At 39.0% G+C, this 18290-nt stretch overlaps 3 protein-coding genes across 5 annotated transcripts; 2 read left to right on the top strand and 1 right to left on the bottom strand.

The window, feature by feature from the left end:
- Nucleotides 1-1982: 1982 nt before the first annotated feature.
- Nucleotides 1983-5645, top strand: psenen (presenilin enhancer, gamma-secretase subunit). Its single transcript, XM_050047780.1, has 4 exons — nucleotides 1983-2108; nucleotides 2506-2584; nucleotides 3421-3525; nucleotides 5049-5645. The coding sequence occupies exons 2-4, from the start codon at nucleotides 2524-2526 to the stop codon at nucleotides 5186-5188; spliced, it is 306 nt and encodes a 101-aa protein (XP_049903737.1). The 5' UTR covers nucleotides 1983-2108; nucleotides 2506-2523; the 3' UTR covers nucleotides 5189-5645.
- A 4281-nt stretch (nucleotides 5646-9926) lies between these two features.
- On the top strand, nucleotides 9927-11851 carry hspb6 (heat shock protein, alpha-crystallin-related, b6). Of its 2 annotated transcripts, none has more exons than XM_050047573.1 (4): nucleotides 9927-10072; nucleotides 10154-10323; nucleotides 11028-11150; nucleotides 11244-11851. In XM_050047573.1, exons 2-4 carry the CDS (start codon nucleotides 10168-10170, stop codon nucleotides 11406-11408), a joined length of 444 nt encoding a protein of 147 aa, XP_049903530.1. In that variant the 5' UTR covers nucleotides 9927-10072; nucleotides 10154-10167; the 3' UTR covers nucleotides 11409-11851. The 2 variants fall into 2 exon arrangements, with proteins under 2 accessions (XP_049903530.1, XP_049903529.1); XM_050047572.1 differs by having other exon boundaries at nucleotides 11241-11851.
- On the bottom strand, nucleotides 11790-18233 carry proser3 (proline and serine rich 3). 2 transcript variants are annotated; one of them, XM_050047570.1, is made up of 14 exons: nucleotides 17997-18233; nucleotides 17768-17881; nucleotides 17587-17695; nucleotides 17221-17489; nucleotides 16862-17013; nucleotides 16673-16740; nucleotides 15999-16084; nucleotides 15789-15919; nucleotides 15370-15608; nucleotides 14765-15267; nucleotides 14503-14695; nucleotides 12482-12653; nucleotides 12097-12178; nucleotides 11790-11926 (listed from the first exon to the last, which is right to left on the bottom strand). In XM_050047570.1, exons 2-14 carry the CDS (start codon nucleotides 17776-17778, stop codon nucleotides 11875-11877), a joined length of 2067 nt encoding a protein of 688 aa, XP_049903527.1. In that variant the 5' UTR covers nucleotides 17779-17881; nucleotides 17997-18233; the 3' UTR covers nucleotides 11790-11874. The 2 variants fall into 2 exon arrangements, with proteins under 2 accessions (XP_049903527.1, XP_049903528.1); XM_050047571.1 differs by having other exon boundaries at nucleotides 14503-14647.
- Nucleotides 18234-18290: the final 57 nt, after the last annotated feature.

The raw sequence follows: 18290 nt of genomic DNA, 5'->3' as shown, positions 1-18290 counted from the left end.
TTTTCTCTCTAAAGCTTAACCAAGAAAATACTTTCTGACAGAAAGTCCTCCAGGCAAACTTCTCCCAACACTAAATGCTAGATAGATACAGGTCTAATGTTTGCTTGCAAGAATCTTAATTCCTCTGATGACAACAAAACCTATTCACTAATTTTTTATATATATATATATATATATGTATATATATTCTATATTGTATCCCTATATGTTATTTTTGATTTTTTCTCTTCATTAAAGTTTAAAAAAGAAAGAAATTATCTGGTAGAAAGCCACTTGCTCAGTACACTTTACAGACAGATAAACAGACAAATAATAACAACAAAAATAAAATAAAATAAATCATGCAGACAAATAAAGAATTATTATCCCTATAAGTATCCCTATATGATGAGCATCATAGGGAGCCTCCAATTATGATTTTCATCACTAACAACTGTCTCTCCATGATTGTGCACCTGATAATAACAAACATATATTTTTTAAAGAACATAAATTGAGGGGGCGTCGGTAGCGTAGTGGATAGTGCCGGCGCCCCATGTACAGAGGCATTGCCTTGCTGCAGTGGCCGCAGGCTCGAATCCGGCTCACAGCCCTTTGCTGCATGTCAGTCCCCACTCTCTCTCTGTCTCCCCATTTCACCCTCTGTCCTGTCAATAAAGGCAAAAAGCCAATAAAAATAATCTTTAAAAAAAAAGAACATAAATTGAGAGTTAAATGTTGCAAGACTTTCCAGACATGTATACGCAATCACATAATACATTAACACGGCCCCAAATTCACTTTAAAGGTTCATCAGTACCTCTCTTAAACAGTTTTAACGCAGCTGATAATTTAAACTTCATGAAAGTACATTTATCACAGAGCTGGCAACTGAGTGCAGGCCTTTATTATTCTGTTCAACAGTCAGAACAGTTATAATTGGGAATAGGAGAGTGTCTTGATTTCTGTAAACAACATACAGTACATCACCACCTTAAAATCAAACAGGTCTCTATGAGTTTGGAGTATTAAATTATTCAGGATGATGGGAAAGGGGTTAGCAGTTTCTCCTGTTTATTTAAAGTTGATCCCATGATAGGAAAAAGAAGGTGGCTCTGAAATAATTTCTAATTTAATAATACAAGTGGCATAGCATTTGGAAAGGAAGGCTTAATCTTTAATCAGTCCGGTCACAATAAACCTCTGTCAGAGGAAATAGAATGCAGAACAGAAAATAAAGATAAACAGTTACCACATTTTGGTGGTCTGTATGCCCAGGCTATTCACATTGCAATACAGTAGATGGCAGTGTGCCTCTTTATCGTCAGCAGAAGAAGCTCATGATGAAGGAAAGGAAGATGCAGAAATAATCATCAGTGAAATATATAGTGTAGATTTATTTTGTTAATTTTCAGCTCATAGAAGGAAATATTGTTGCAGGATAAACTGGCTGTGGAAACCGTATAAAGGTGAGCAATACAGACTATAGCCAATGATAAATAGAGCAAAATCTCTTCATTATTAATTATTTGATGTTGCCAGAAAATATGAGCTCTTTTAGAGTAGGAGTATTTTATTTATTTATTTATTTATTTATTTCTTGTTTTTGTTTTCAAAGTGGCACAGTTCAGATCTCTTAATTGCCATCCATGTTTCAGATTTGATCAGAAACAACAAATTTGGAACAGCATATGTGACTAAACACCTTAACACAAAGCTATTTCAAAGCTTTGCACAAAAACATTAGAAAAGGCCATTAAGTGGACTTTTAGGAAAGATGATTTTGTTACACCGGATGTAAATATGTGAAAAGAAACATAGACTACTAAAGGCTTAGATTAGAGGTAAATTGAGTATCAAAGAATTGTTAAACAGAAGTATCTACTATATCTTATATTTATTAACCCTCAGGATACACCCCCTCCACCTGTGAACCGCTTAGTCACACACTCCGGTACAGCAGGTGGCGCTATGCAGTACAGATTAGCGGATGCTTACCATTTACAACAAAGGGGACAGGCGAAGAAGAATGTGATCTCGCAGTCAGTAGAAGAAGAAGAAGGAGGAAGTGATTTTTGTGTCTGTTTAGTTTTTTTTTGCGACGATTCTCTTGGCCTTACGAATACCAGGTAAATTACCACAGTCATGTAAATTATTTTAGTTTCATAGAAATATTGATAAAGACTTCATCCAGAATCTGGGGACCGACTGAAGTCACAGCCACGGCTATTTGTAGCAGTCGGAACAACCTACTGTTGCAGTGCTGAGCTAACGAAATGCTAACGGTAGCCTGAGGTGCCTCCCGAGTCATCTGACAATTCAATCAGGTCACCGGCTGCTTTATTGTTCGGATTTTATAGTGTCTTTGAGATTACTTAACTCAGCCATGTTTAGACCAGTAACTTCAGACGCTCGCGGTTTAAACGGAGACATAACAAGCATCGCCGTTGTCACAAAAGTTTCATGTCTTTGGGTTGTTTGGAGATGGTTCTGGACTATAACTTGACTTTATTTTTTGTGATGCAGGATCCACACTAATTCACAATGAACCTGGAACGGCTGCCCAATGAGGAGAAACTCAGCCTGTGCAGAAAATATTATTTAGGTGAGTGTACTTAAAAAGTGAATCATGACAGAAGTGACTTTACAAACATCTTCATATTTTGCCTTTACTGTTCCTTTTTGTTTTTTAAATTCAGGGTACATGCAAGTAGTGTTAACACCTGCCTTCAGTGGCGTGAGGTGGTTATGATTGGCCCCAATGCTCCCTAGTTACTAGTTATGAAGTACACACAGACTTACTAGGCGTATATATGTTTTACCCACAATGTGTCATGCTACCACTCTAATGTTATATCTGCCTGCAGATGTGCCCAGCTTGTCACTCTTGAGAGAATTTGCACCTAAACTAGCTACTGTAAATCATATCGTGATGTTGCATGATTAAACAGAGGCAGATATTGGACACCAACACACAAATTACCCAGCAATCATCAGTACACATCTGTATATGACAAAAACTGCAAAAGAAAATAGGACATTATAAGTTTAATTTAGTATATTAATACTAAAAAAAACAACAAAAAAACAGATAACCATGATGGAGATGGGTTTACCTTTTTGAGGGCATATATAGAAAATCGCACCATTTTTGATTTACCTTGAATTCTTCTTTGAACACACGCTTATTTCCAGGTGGCAGTCTGGCCCCTCCACCCCACAGGCCCCTGCACTGTCTACATTGCCTCAATAAGTTGTACATTTAGGTTAAAATGATCTGATGCATCATATTTATGTGAGAGTGAGGATAGGCTAACAGTGACTGGGAGTCTTGTGTAAACCAAAGTATGAGCACCTTGAGTACATCTGCTCTCATATGAAGTAGTAACATTCAGTGGTATTGTCAGTGATGGTGTTTTTTGATCTGTTTATTTTTTTCAGGTGGCTTTGCATTCCTTCCATTCCTCTGGCTGGTCAATGTTGTTTGGTTCTTTAAGGAGGCTTTTGTAAAGCCAGTCTACACTGAACAGCTCCAGATCAAAACTTGTAAGTATTAAAACTGTTACTTTTCATACATGATTTTACAAACGTATGAGCTTATTCAAGTTTGACAAAACTATGCATTCAGAAACAGTATCTGTAATGTTCATGTCTAGTTTCCCAAAGTAGCTGCTGTGGATTCAACACTTACAGGACTCAATTCATTCACTCGTTACATTTTTAAACCAGTCAAGACCTTGAGTAAAAACCTTAATGCAAAGGTTCTACATTTTGTTTTTTTAGGGGTGGGAATCACCAGAGGCCCCACAATATGATATTACCACGATACCTAAGTCACAATGCAATATTATTGTGATTTCAAATGTATTGCGATATGCTGAGTATCACAATAACATTTTTTTTTTTTATTATATTGCAATTCAATTCAACCCTTTTTTCAACTGTAAATTATGTCCCCAAAAGAAAACTTCATCAACATCTGTTTTATCTAATAAGATAAAGTTTTCAATCTGTTCATCTCACTTCATCTTTTGCAGCAGCAAAATGTATCTATTGGACTGAAAAAGAAATTCATTATACTATTTTGGTAGACTACCAAAAGATTATTTTTCATTTGTAATAGTATTAATTTATATGATAATATTATCGATACTTGCCGTCCATGTAATGATATGATATGATATTGCCACACAAAATATTGCAGTACTATGCTGTCTCGAAAAATGCAAATGGCCCTATGTGGAGCCAGTGTTTAGTTTGTCCATTCTGTTCGACTATAGAAATATGAAAATTACGAAAACACAACCATTATTATTTTCAGATGTTACGAAAAACATATTTATTGTATTATACTCCATTTCGGCCAATATATATCCCCCCAAATCCAACACACTGGATCTTTAAACCATGGAGGAGATAGGAAGGCTTCTTTAGGTAAAAAGAGTTGATAAAATGTTTCCTAAGCAGAACTAAATATTGATTGAATATGCCTTTTAATATGAAACTTTTGTTTATAGAAATCCTGTTTCCACATACATGAAAAATATATCAATAGAACACCTGAGAATTTTTTTTCTCCTAACTGTAGGATTTTGTTTGAGGGACAATACTAAAAAACATTTGCCTCATTATGCATTTTGAATACTTTATTGTCTTTATACATATTGATATATATTATATTCTGGGAAAATTATCACAGTATTAATTTGATCCATTCTTAAACCTAAACCTATGAAATACTGTGGGACAAAATATGCATGGTGCATTTTAGGCTAGTTAACATTAACAGACTCTGGAGCTTTCTTCAAATAAGGATGGTGAATGTTCTAGTGATAAATATTTTCTGTTTGAAAAACAAAAATATTTCCGTACATAAATGAGTGCCACTATTGACACTTTTGATTTAGAACACATGTTGCACTTTATAAAACTCTATCAAACAGTATATTTGCAATGTTATGAGCTTTATGTTTTTTAAAGAAAGGTTTGGGCAAAGGTAGTTACTGATATATTATTCCTGGATGTCCATTATTTTAATACCAAGTGTCTCCTGTGTGTTTCTCATCTAGACGTGAAGCGGTCGGCCCTGGGGTTGCTGTTATGGGTAGCAGTACTCACCACATGGATTACTATTTTCCAGCACTTCAGAGCAGAGTGGGGGGAGGTGGGAGATTACCTCTCCTTTACTATCCCATTGGGCATTCCTTGAGACATTTTTCCTGTGTCAGGTCTTTTGACTATAACTAATGATCCACTATATTGGACCAAAGAATTCTCCTCCTTTAACTACAGTGAAAGATTCTGGTGATTTGTCTGGTCTCTGGAGCTAAATTCAATGGCTGAGAAACGTTAAAGTAATCGCTCATGTCTTCAAAAGATAAATGCTGTAGGATTTGAAAATTCATGTTTTTGTGCGTGCCAATGCATTTGAGAAAGTTCTTTGGTTTTAGAGTAGGCTGATTAATCTTGTATAGCAGACGATGTCAACTGTCATGACAGTATCTAATGATGAAGCTGGATGTGCTTTCAGGAGCTCGAACAATAGATTCAACAAACTGTTTTTTTCCTTTGACTAAACTGTGGAGTTAAATGTTGATGTGTGATTGTGCACCCCAAACAATTTTTACCTGTGTATGAATGATGGATTAAAAAAATCAAAACAATAATGTCTCCAAGTCATAATGTTTTTCTCCATGTATGACTTTTCCCCTGGCAAGCACTCATACTCCTGTTGGTATATCATTATCCCACTAGGATCTATGAATCTCTATGAACTTGTTTGATGACACATTGATGAGGAATTTCCTCCATATATATACTCCTAATATTTAGCATTGTTACAGAAGGCTCCTAAAGTCTGTACAATCACTGGCGCCTGTTGTGAAACCCAATACCTTAATCCCTCCAAATGTTGCCACTTCCCTATCATCCCATGAGTCATAATATAATCAGTGCCATTTTTAGTCTCTCCAGTCAAAGTTTAAATGACAGGTTTTACATTACTAACAGGGAGACCATGTGCCGGCTGCATAAAGTGCTGACCTCATTAAAGCGTGCCAAGAACAAGTCAGAAGTATCGGCATGTACTTTTATGATGCAGGGAGTCCCTTAATAAAACTGATATATGAGGAGTAAACCAAAGGATCCTTCTATGGACATTGTTTCCAAGTGTTGTTGTGCTTTATGTGTGTGTACTGAGCGAAGTTATGGAAAGTAAGTACATTTACTCAAGTACTTTGAGTACAATTTTGAGTATCTTCCATTTCATGTTGCTTTGTATTTCACTACATTTAATGGAAAAAATGTGCTTTTTAAACTGCATTTATTTGATACAATAAATTCATAAAAAAATTATTTAATCAGCTTGAAAAAATGGATGTGGCTACAGTTACATGTTAAACTAACCAGCTAAATGTTTAAGGGATACTTAAGATTTTTTGAAGCAGGGTTGTATGGGTTACTTATTTATAGTTAGAGTATTACATAAAGTAGAAGTCACACTCTCAGTTAGGAGAAGCAGGCTGGGGTCCGACATAGAAGCTCAGCAATGTAATGCTGTGGATAGGGGTCAGCATCAAAACATTTTAGACACCTAAAAAAATCCATATCCCTGTAAGTGTATACTATATTTAGAGTATTTTCACAGCTTTACCTCTCCGTCAGACAGCACGTTCAACAGGGAAGTCAATAATGGCTTCATTTCCCCATCTATGCTCTTGTCAAAGCCACCAGACTCCATTGACAAAAACTGTAATTTTAGCTCTCTTAACACAGGAGCTGCTGCTCTACCACTGCTTCTATCAGTTACGTGTCAATGTGAGACTTTGTTGATCCAAACTAGCACTTTCAAACACCATGGTCACACAATAATAAACAAAATAACTGATCGAGGCAGTGGTAGACCAGAGGCCTGTGCTACAAAGCAGGATTTGGAGTTAGCAAGGGAGCGTGAGAGTTAACTCTGTACCATGAAGCTGGTTCTTCTTTTAGCGGGATAAATCACCATGGCAACTTATGCTGAACAGCTAACCTGCTCCGAAACAGTTTATGTTCAGATTATGGGATCGCAGCCTGTCACCAACCCCACCTCTGACCAATCAGATCACTGAAGAAAAACGTATCCGTGGGCAAAAGTGTGGAGTCTCAGGTAATAAAGAGGATCCTATAAATTGTTACAGGTCAGTAGAATTATTTCATTTCATTTTCCACTCTGATTCCATCACTGCAGCTCAGAATAACATGAGACACCTGTGTGATGAGAACTAGGAACAAAGATAATATTTTATCAGAAAAATCATCCACACACGTTAATTGGCTCCTGTTATTATAAATGCAACAATATGGTCAGATAGACCTCATCAGTCATTAACTAGGCTACTATTCCACCCTTTACTTCAGTAGCAGAAACAGTCTGCTGTTACTGTAATGTGATTCAGGTGACATATTCAGACTAGTTTCTTCATCATCCGAGTAAATGGCAAAAAGTACTCTATACTAATGTCACACACAGCCTGGTGATACCTACAGGTAATTTAAGTCCCGGCAGATGGTGTATTTTTGGATCGTATTTACTACAATTCTACATTTTCCGTACTAAGATTACAGAGTATCGTTTACATCCTGTGTCATTGACATTTTACTGTCTCGCAGTCCCAGGCACTTTTAGTACCGCGTTATCTCATATCATATGAAGCAGCCTCCTTCCGTCATGGTTCTGATGATGTTGCTCATGATAAACAACTCCGCCTCTTTAACATGAACACGCTCATGGCTGGGTAGGAAAACTCAGAGTTGACTGAACTGGTTGATAACCAGCTTTGTACAGTAGTACCAGTTAACCAGATGTTAGGGTTAATCAAACCAGATAATGAAAAGATATCCTGGGTAAGTTGAACTGGCTTCGTACAGGCCTCAGAAGCACCTGTGTTCAGCAATGTGAAATCACTGTTTTACTCAATGAAGTCTAGCTTTAAAGAGAGTGATATGACAGCTTCATTATCCCACTGGAATTCACTGTCTGACAGTAAAGCCCTGTTTCCACCGAGCAATACAGTACCGTTCAGTTCAATTTGGTACGCTTTATTTCCGTTTCCACTGTGAAAAGTTGTGGATGATACCAATGGAACTGTTCTGTACCATCCCCTTTTTTGGTCCCCCCTCTGTTGGGGTACCTAGCACACAGATCTGGTACTAAAAGGTGGAGCTGTGAACACTGCAGTCTGTTGATTGGTCAATAGCGGACGGTCACTCTGCTCAGGGCTGAGTTGTGGCTGGTTTTGAGGCTCATGTAATCACTGTTCATACCATGGAGAGTTTTATACATTAGTTAACTGTAACAATAAAATGACAGGATGTTTTGCTGCCTCTTGCAGCAGCTGGAGTTGGAGAAAAATAAATTACTTGGCTGACTGCTGGCGGCTTTTAAGGTGGAACGTTTACTTGTAAATGTTAGTCAATGTATGAGCTGACGACATGAATCTATCAACACACCTTAAAATTCACTGTGACAACTTTGACCATTACTTAAGCTTTTCTATGACATGCACTTTTAGTAATGAGTGGATCGTCAAGGGTTTATATATAAATACATATATATATGTATGTATTAATTTCGACGGATTATGTGAGCTGCATATAGCCCACTCCTAAAAAAGCATTGTGGAGCGTAGTTCCTGTGGGCTCCGGCAACACTAAACCCCAGAGCTTGCCTGAGAAGGACTAAATGCACAAACCCGCTACTTTTAAATATCCCATGGAGAGAGACTCTCACTGCAGCCTGTTCTATTTTGTTCAGAAAATGTCAGCGTGCAACCCTGTCCTGTGGACGATAAACGAGGTGCAGACTTCCATCTGTCACCAGTAATGAGGAAATACAGTGAATGCTGGATGGAGCAGTGAATGACAACAGCCCCGCCCACAATTAAGAGTACTGTTTGGGGTGGAAACACTAGGGTCTAGGTACCATGTCTGAAGGGTTACTTTTGGTTCCAAAGGTAGCATAGTTAAAGTGTTTGGTGGAAACGGGGCTTAAGGTACAGCAGTGAAAATATTCTGAATATAGCACACACTAAAACTGATATTGTTTTTTTCTTGGTGTCGCAAATACTTTTGTCGCAGACCCCTCCACAGCAGTACATTACTTTGCCTCTATGTAGGACTCCAGCCTGCTTCTCCAAACTGGGGGCGTGCCGACTGACATCCAGTGTATGTAATATACTCCCTATAGATAAGTACTTCATACAACTACAATTTTAAAAAAATCTGAACTATACCTTTAAGTAGTTAAATTTAGCTTCACCAAGACTAACTAGGCATTTAAGTGCTAGTTATGATAAGAATATACAATAATAAAACAACCACAGGTCCCAAATTTTCTGCATTATGGATACTTTTAATTTTGATGCTTACTCATAAAGCTTCTTAACTGAGCTATTGAACGCAGGGATATTTTCACACTGAGATATCTCTACTTTTACTTCATGATCTGTATCGTTGCTCCACTGATGTGATGGTACGTGATGGGGGGAAAACACACGTGCACCGGCATGTGACGTCCCTGCTGTCACTGTCTGTCTGGCACGAGGGTCAACAACATCTCTTTTGAACTTATTTTTGGACAGACCTGCCTTGACAACCGACCTTAAGCATATATTACCTAACAGGTCTTTGTGAGAAAACGTGTTTCAAACCGTTTGTTTCAATGTGTGCTGGTGCCATCAGGAATAAACTGCCGGCTGCGACTGCTAATGACCATTAAACACGTTAATTGCCAATAAGCCCGCGACAGCTGCGTCACTCCCAAAACAATACACCCAGATCCTATATAGCCCTGCCTGCTCACCCAAGGGTACGCATCCAGAACATAACAGAGACAAGGTGCCCCACTATGAATTCCCAACTCATTATGCAACTCCAGTATAAAACACACACACCGTTAACACGTCCGTCACGTCAAGCATCCAGATAAAGAGGAGCTTGGAGTCAGACAGACTGGCGCATCATCCCTCCTCTCATTTCACACAGGACACAAGCAGTTAACCAGGGGCTGTCCGTCCTGCCAGCACTCTAACTTGGTCAGGGAATTTAAGCAGAGGTAAGCTGTGGCCAGAGCTGAATGCAAAGTAGTCTGACATAGCCTCAAGTGCTGTCAACTCAACTCTCTTTGTGTTTTAAGTCTGCTTTTTAGAAATGGACTTCATCCTGCCACCCACTCTGCCAGCTGGGGGTATCCCATGGGAGAAGGTTTTACCACCTCTTATTCCTCGGCTGAATGGGACTTATGGGCAACATAATTGGTCCCCGAAACTACTCTTACCAGAGACTGATAACACCAGCTCTGCAGAGGTAAGTCATTTTAAATTACTATAGCTACAGTATATGTGGCAAAAATGTTCATAAGTTGTTTTATTTTGGCTCAACTGAACTGCATGAAAACACAAAACAGTCAGTGATACCACATAATCTTTTACCATAACTCGTTCATTGGAGTATTCCCCTCATTTTTGGTGAAAAAATATAGATCTCGACAAAAAAAATCCTATCTTAAGCTTCACTTGGTAGTTTTTTCCAGAACTTTTATCTTCATCTTAGTCATCTTCAACTCATAAAAACTTTCATATGCTGTTAAAAGCCCATGAAAAGATAATTAGAACATTTTTGTCAAGTTTCCATGGTCAAGAATGAACTCTGACGAACACTTAACCTTTTACCATGATAACTTGTCAAACACAATATTACCCTAATTGTTTAAGCTTACCAAAAAAAAGAAAGAAATCCTATCTTAAGGTTCACTTGGCAGTTTTTCCCAGAACTTTCAACATCATCTTAGCCTTCAACTCATAAAAACCCTGATATGCAGTTAAAAGCCCCAAAAAGGACAGTAAGAGCATTTATATCAAGTGTCCAAGGTCAAGAATGAACTTTGATGCTCATATATCATAAGGATATCTATTCAGTGCTTAGTGGCAAGGGCTTTTTGGCTGTTTATTGTGCTTTGAGGGATTTTATCTCCATATAATAATACACAGTGTTTCGTCTCATGTCGGTAGGTGAACTGTGACGACAGCGGTTTTACAGTTCAAGTGGATGTGAAGCACTTCAACCCAGAGGACCTCATGGTCAAAGTGATAGGAGACTTTGTGGAGGTGCAAGGCAAGCATGAAGAAAAGAAGGTTCGTATTCTGGGAGGAGCACTGCTGTGTTTTTTGGTTTACGTACCCTACAATAGTTCTGATTTAACTTGTATTTATCTGTTTTATTAGAAGGATGGCCCAGGGGTTACGACACGCCAGTTTAACCGCCGCTACCGAATCCCAAAGGGAGTGGACACCATGGCTTTGGAGTCAGCAGTCTCTCCAGATGGCATTCTCATCATATCTGCACCGATGCTGCACACCCACGACTCCAGAACCCTGACTTCATCACAATAATAGCAAACATTAAAATCTCTGTCATCTTCACCATGTATGAAAACGAATGCAACAGAAGCCTTTAAGAAACACACAGGCACATACAGAAATAACTTCAGGCTCCTTCAATCACAGCAACACTCGGCCCATGTGCCAAAACACTCGTTTGTTTGGTTCCTGGCACCGTTCTAATATTCCCTGCTCTCTGAGGTTTGTATATACTGCTCTGCTATTACTCACCGATGTTACATAATGTTTCAAGGAACCAGTCTTTGTAAATATTCTGCGTTCGAAAGATCAAACTGCTGTTTGTTTTTTTCGAATTTGCAACTTTTTGTAAAAAGCACTGCGTTGTGGTTGTGATTAATGATGCACGCAAACATATCTCTAAACTCTTTAATGTGGAAATGTTTCTTCAAAAATGAAAAAATAAACTTTATTTCTTTATAAAAAACAAAACAAAACATCAAGTGTGTCTTCTCAGTGTTCAAGTAACTTGTCGCTCCTCCAGGAATCCATTCAACATAGAGTCCACTTCACTGAAAGGAAAAAATGCAGATTATTTTTCTGGAATTTGGTGTGATATGTGATTCAAATAATATTATAGGAGCTGCATTTCATATGATTTTAAGAATAACAGCCTTCCAGAAACAACATAATTTTATATAAATGATGACAATCAATTTAGTTCATAGGTTATTATTTTTACCTGATCTGCTCCTTCACCCATTTTCTCTGCTTGCGGAGGACTTGTAATAAAGGGTCATCTTCAAACTCTTTTTCATCTGAATCTGAAAAAGAAGAACAGTACTGTTGAAGGTAACGAGGCAAGGACAGGGTTGATAATGGAATATTATCAGCATGTACACACAGAGTTGTTATTTAACTCCCCGAAGGCAGCACGAGTAAGGCCTACATTGAAATTTAACATGGATCACAAATGTTAGAGCGTGCACCAAAGACAGAGAAAGTTCTAGAGGTTTTGACCTCATGAATGTGGCATGTTGGGAATGTAAACTATTCACAGGTCAGAATATAGTCTCCACAATTAACTACAGGGTAAAGGTTGGTGCTCTTTGCTGCCATAAGCTCACCTTCAGCTTCTTGCAGCAGCTGTGAAATGACCTCTATAGAGTTCTGTGCTTTGCATGGAGGAACTGAGGACTGTGGAGGTGCAGGGGAAGTGCAAGGAGGAGAAACTGATGAGTCAGGGGTCCTCTGTGCAGGAGATGACACCAGCGTGGGGAACAATACCTCTGAAACTACCTGTTGGGGACCAAAGAGAACACCCTACTGGTTAATGCAGCTTTTTATTACCACAATGACATTGACCAAAAGATGTATGACATCTAAACAATACTAGATGTACAAAGTCATGGCAACACAATCAGGATTTGAGATAAATGGATACAGTATATTTAATGAATTATTGCCACTTTTTCCACGTCATTCTGACATGGTTAGAAATAAACACCTGTGTTTTAGGTTTGGATTTAACAGAATAATGTCTCGCACACAGTCCACCTCTTGAAGACAAATTGGAGGAACTCAAACGTGGGTTACGTGCATTTGATAATCACCTTGTGTAAACACCACAAGATTTATAAATCCAAAATTTTGAGCAGTAACACTGACATCTTTCAGTTCAACATACCTAACTCTGGCAGGTAGGAGTGGGCAATATGGCCCTAAAATAATAAAACGATATCTCAGGGTATTTTTGCAACAACCATATTCTTAATGATATGACAAATTAGTTTTAACAGTTATCATTAATTTAAGAAAACAGAATTGCAACAAAATAAGTGATATAGTTTTACATGTTAACCTAACAGTTTGCCTTCAAATATTCAGTGAAAACTAAACTGATCTCTCATTTCTTTAGTTTGTAAACAACAACAGTAACTTGGGAGTGAGATTCAGATTCTGTGTGCAATATTAATAGTTCAACAAAATAAAATCTACCACAAATTACACATTTGAACAGCTCCCAAATACAAAAAAAGTACCCTGGGATTTATATATATAAATCAACAGGTGATTTCCTTCTTTTAGCAAAATCCTAAATGACTGAGCTGTTTTCCCACCTGGACCTTTATGCTCTGCCATTTCTCCTCTAATCATCACGCTTTAACCTGTGACAGGTTGTTATGCTACAATAACTATTGCACATTCACATATATGTAGTTTTTTGTTGAGCCGCAAGCGGCACTTAGGTTTACCGAAGGTTTATGACACACTGACTCCTGTGTGCACACAGCGAGAGAGGAGAAGGAGAGACGCTGTGCTGCTGCCAGAGGAGCTGCTGAATGAGTTCCCTCTGAGCAGTAACTCACTAAAAGAGTCTGAGAATAAAACATTCAGGACGCCACAGTTTATTCCACACTACTGAAGCTGCTCCTCTTTTTGAACCACTGCCGAGTCGATATTAATTTCGCTTTCAGCCATGCTTGCTGTTGCTGTGGCTAACGGTATGACGTCAATATATCAACAAGTCGAAATATCGCGAGTATCACGATATTAATTTTTCATATGATGCTAAAAATTATACCAGTACTATCATGAACAAGATGATATGGCACACCCCTACTGGCAAGTCACCCAGATATTATGACAGCAGGAAACACATTAAGACTACTTAATAATGATCTGCGCTATTAGTTAATTAGTCAACTAATCGATTAATTATTATTGCTACCCTCTTTAGTCTACACCAGAAATACAAGTTGATTAAACAGTTTATTACAATTATTTGATTAATGAACAGATTTAAATGACATATTAATGCATATTTTGATGATTTTTTTAGTAGGATAGGCTGTCTGCTATGCAACACCATTCACGCAATAAGAATGCAGATTCCTTAGAATTTATTTTCGTGAGGTATATTGTTATCGATAAATTTTAATTATTCACTTTTATGTAGTGAGCTGTCATGTTTTGAAGGATAATGTGCAGTTTCACCATGCAAGGTGCAAAGTGCTGCACATCTCTGTGCTCAGAGTTTTTCTGACTTAAGGCCTGATTGACTAGACTAAGTTTAAACGTTGGGAAAAATTAGTTATTAGGAACATCCCTACTACACAGACAACATCAAAGAAAATAAATTGCCAACCTGTCCTAAAGCAGTGTGGATTGGAGAAGGGGGTGGCGCATTATCACCAGTGCAGCTCTCCCTGGAAAACCCCTGGCTTCCCTCCTGTTGCTGTTGTTCTGCCCTCGGCCTGACCTTTTCAGAAACTCTTTGATGTGAAGACCTCCTGTTTGTAGAGCCAGGACCATCAGCATGTTCCACATTCACAATATATCTGCAAAACATGTATATTAAGCACTCAGACTTGATTTTTTTTTACCCTGTGTGCATGTTTGGATACTACCTTGTTGTCTTCTGCTTTGTGTTGGACGTCACTGTCTTTTTCTCATTCTTCTTTGACTGTCTTGGCTGGGCTTTCTCGGTCTTGTTTCTCACAGATTTTGTGTCGTGATTAGGCTGCTCTCCTTGTATAGCTCCAGATGAAGCAGGTGGTGGGGATGGCACATGCTCACGAACAGGCTCATCAGTGAAGGTGTTCGTTGAGTGTCCAGGGACTTGGGTCTTTTTACGGACAACTTTGGTCTGAGACTCAGCCATACTGTCTGAAATGTTTGTTTTGATGGGACAGGGCAAGACATCACAGAGTAAATGCATGTGGGCAGGAACGTGGGCAACAGTCTGTGGTTGAGAGCCTGAAGGGCCAGAGAGGGCAAAGGCAGGGAAGTGAGGTGGACCTGAAGCTGGGGGACATGATCCATTGCCGTTTTCAGTTTGTGGCTGGGGAGTAGTGATGTGAGGATGTGTAGCTTTGTGTGACAATTCAGGAGGTTGGGTACTCTGGTGTTGCTAAAGATGATGCAAAAAAGAAGACATTAAAATGAATCTGCAAGCCTAGAATAAATACCAAACAAAAAACAATAAGTAAATATCATACAGTATGACTCAAACCTTGTAAGCCTGTCCACTGGCTGAGGGATGGCTTAAATTGGGAGCTTGCCAGCTAAATGTAGGACCATGAAGACTTGAGTTTTGCAGGGACGGAGGCCACTCCCTGGCCTGCTCAATCTTTCTCCTTAAACGCCACTGGAACAAGATGTCATCTTCCCGGCGTGCGGGGATCACCAGAGAAGGAATGACAGCGGATTTTTGGGAGGACACAGCTGGAACTGAGTCTGAACTGGCCTTCGCTGTAGATGTTAAGAAATACATTGCACAATATCACTGACACAGCAATAACGCTTAAAATATCAAGCATAAAAAAAGAGGAATCATCTTCTACACGTTGCATAAGAGGGAATGGCATTGAGCAAGTTGAAATTTTAAGTAACAAAATTTCATCTCAAAAATGAAGACTACTTGACACTTACCAGTAGATTTGATTAAACTGGGAATCAAAGGTCTCCGCACTGGCTCATCTACACTAACTGGAGAAGAGAAATCTGAGCATGCCAGGCCCTCTGAGCTGACAGGGACAGATCCATCACTCAGAGTACATTCACTGTTAGAAAGAAAAAAAGTTACCTACAATTGGAGGAATTCATTAGTTCATCATAAATATTACTTGCTGGTCTTCATACCCTCTCAGCAGAAGTCTGCTGGCCTTTTCTTGAAGGTGTAGTATCTCTGTGTCATCTAATTCACCCTGATATGTGTCTGACAAAACCTAAAAAACAAAGAGAACACACAGAACAACCAATAAGCCACAACTGTGCTCTTGATAGTTCAATATAAAAAACAATCCTGTCAATAAATAAAACTAGATGATTAAATTTGCAGCATTTGAGTTATCTGGCTTCACATTGCTAACAAATATATTGCAGTTCTTTTATAATTTTGTGAGGGTGATACATTTGACTGGAGCAGGCTGAACAACAGGCCATAAAAGTATCAAACATGGCTGCAAAAACGATGGCTCTTCAAGCATTTAGTAAACACGGAGGTTTCCAAATGGACATGTGGTGTGGTGTTGAAATGCAAATATTTATATGCACACTTGGTCGGTATAAGGTGTCCTGCAGATACTCTGCTTCCCGGGCATGCAGACAAACCTGGCATAAATCAGGGCACGGTGCAGACCAAATAATCCATTCTAACAGCATATGCAAAGAATATTAACCCAGATGAAATGGTATCTGGACACAAATACATGTTGTTTCCTACAAACAATGCACATGTTATTTTTATTTAGTAGATAAATACAATCACAGGCTATATCGTGACTCATTCTCAGTAAACTCACAAATGCACTCACACTGCATGGGGAAAGGGATCTGTCATGCTGACGCTGCCCAGCTGGATTGAAAATCTCAGGTCCATGGTCTGCCAAGAGAAAGGGATTCCACAGAAAAACTTTACCCGCAAGGTTTCTTTCCATATTGAAATTCAGGTGCTGTTTACAGTTAACAACTTCTACATTAAAAACCCTTAACTAAGAGTGTACCTTCGTCTGTTGCTTTAGTTGGTGTTGAACTAAAGGGGAAAGATGGGGGTGACATCCACCAAAAAGGCACTTGCTTCTCTCCAGTGGCAGAAGGCATCTGCTGGCGCTCCTCTCGACTCTGCGGTCGACCATGACGAAAGCGTTCTATGTACCTGGGAGGGCAAAGGTCAATGCTGTGATTCAAACAGTAACATAAAAGAACCACTGACCAGTGTCTGTGTCTTCCAGTCTTCACATCACTGCCATGTTTAGTCATGCCTCACATACTGCAAGCTTTCACTGTGAGAAAAAATACAGTTCGGGCATAAGCGCTGCTATATTTGAGGGTACGGTCTAGACTCTAGGAAACTAAAGCCTACTTTGCCATCACTGATTCCTGCTGAACTCCTCGCTCTGATGAAACTGTGGATTTGCCTGCTTTCGCACACTGTTTGGGTGTCTCCATGTCAGATGAGGTTGCACTGCTGATAGGAGAAGATCCACAGTCGGTGGAGGGCCAGGACTCTGTAAAAACAGGTTGTCCATCTGTGGCAGTAAAGTGTTGGTCACGATGCTCAAACAGTTGTTGGCTCTCTGGGATCAGAGTGTGTGAATTGGATCGCTTGTTCAGACGTACAGGACTCAAAGTCTGCAAAAGAACAATGAAGTGATAACCATTATTGCAATAACTTAGGAATGCAAATCAAATATTGCTGTGTGTAATCAAGTTTCCTTTAAAAACATACAGTTTTTTTCTTTTTATTTGACAGGGGCTGGTTGCGGGATGGGTGGTAGTGTGTCCTTCCCAATCTGGATGCTGGTTGAAAAGGATTCTGCCTTGTCAACACAGGTTCACTGCAAAAACAACACGTTACCCACTGTAACTATTGTTTAAGGTACTATCAAACCGTGATCTTAAGGTCTTACCTGGATTTCATTACAGCTTCAGGTTGTCACAGGTGAATCATAATAGCATAGAGGACAGGATGCTCAGAAGAAGTTGCTTCTGTGTGTATCTGGTTTGTGCCTTCCAACTTAGCTCTGTGACGATAAATCACAGCTGGGTCAACATGGCTGACAGACTGGGTTACTAAGGTCTTACTGTACTATAACAAACAATTTACTTAGACAGACGAAGACCACATTATCCACCGACCTTCCGAGTTGACCTGGCATGTCCACAAAACAAAGTTACCATGGAGCGAAACGTCAGCACGACACAAATTGTCCATAAAATAGCAAATTAAGATGCTACAGCGGGCACTATGAAGACATATTCATCTAATGAGTCCAAATTTGTAGCTATAAACATACATACTTTGCTAATTTTTCACAAATACAACATAGTAGAAGAAACCAGAAGAAAGCGTCACTGCTTGTGCCGATCGTTATTTACTACAAGACTTACAGCCAATGGGCGCCGAGTTTGATATGATGGACATACAGTTTA

The sequence above is a fragment of the Epinephelus moara genome, chromosome 6, assembly GCF_006386435.1.
Source record: "Epinephelus moara isolate mb chromosome 6, YSFRI_EMoa_1.0, whole genome shotgun sequence".
NCBI classification, from domain to species: Eukaryota; Metazoa; Chordata; class Actinopteri; order Perciformes; family Serranidae; genus Epinephelus; species Epinephelus moara.
This window is presented reverse-complemented; position numbering and strand designations above follow the sequence as displayed.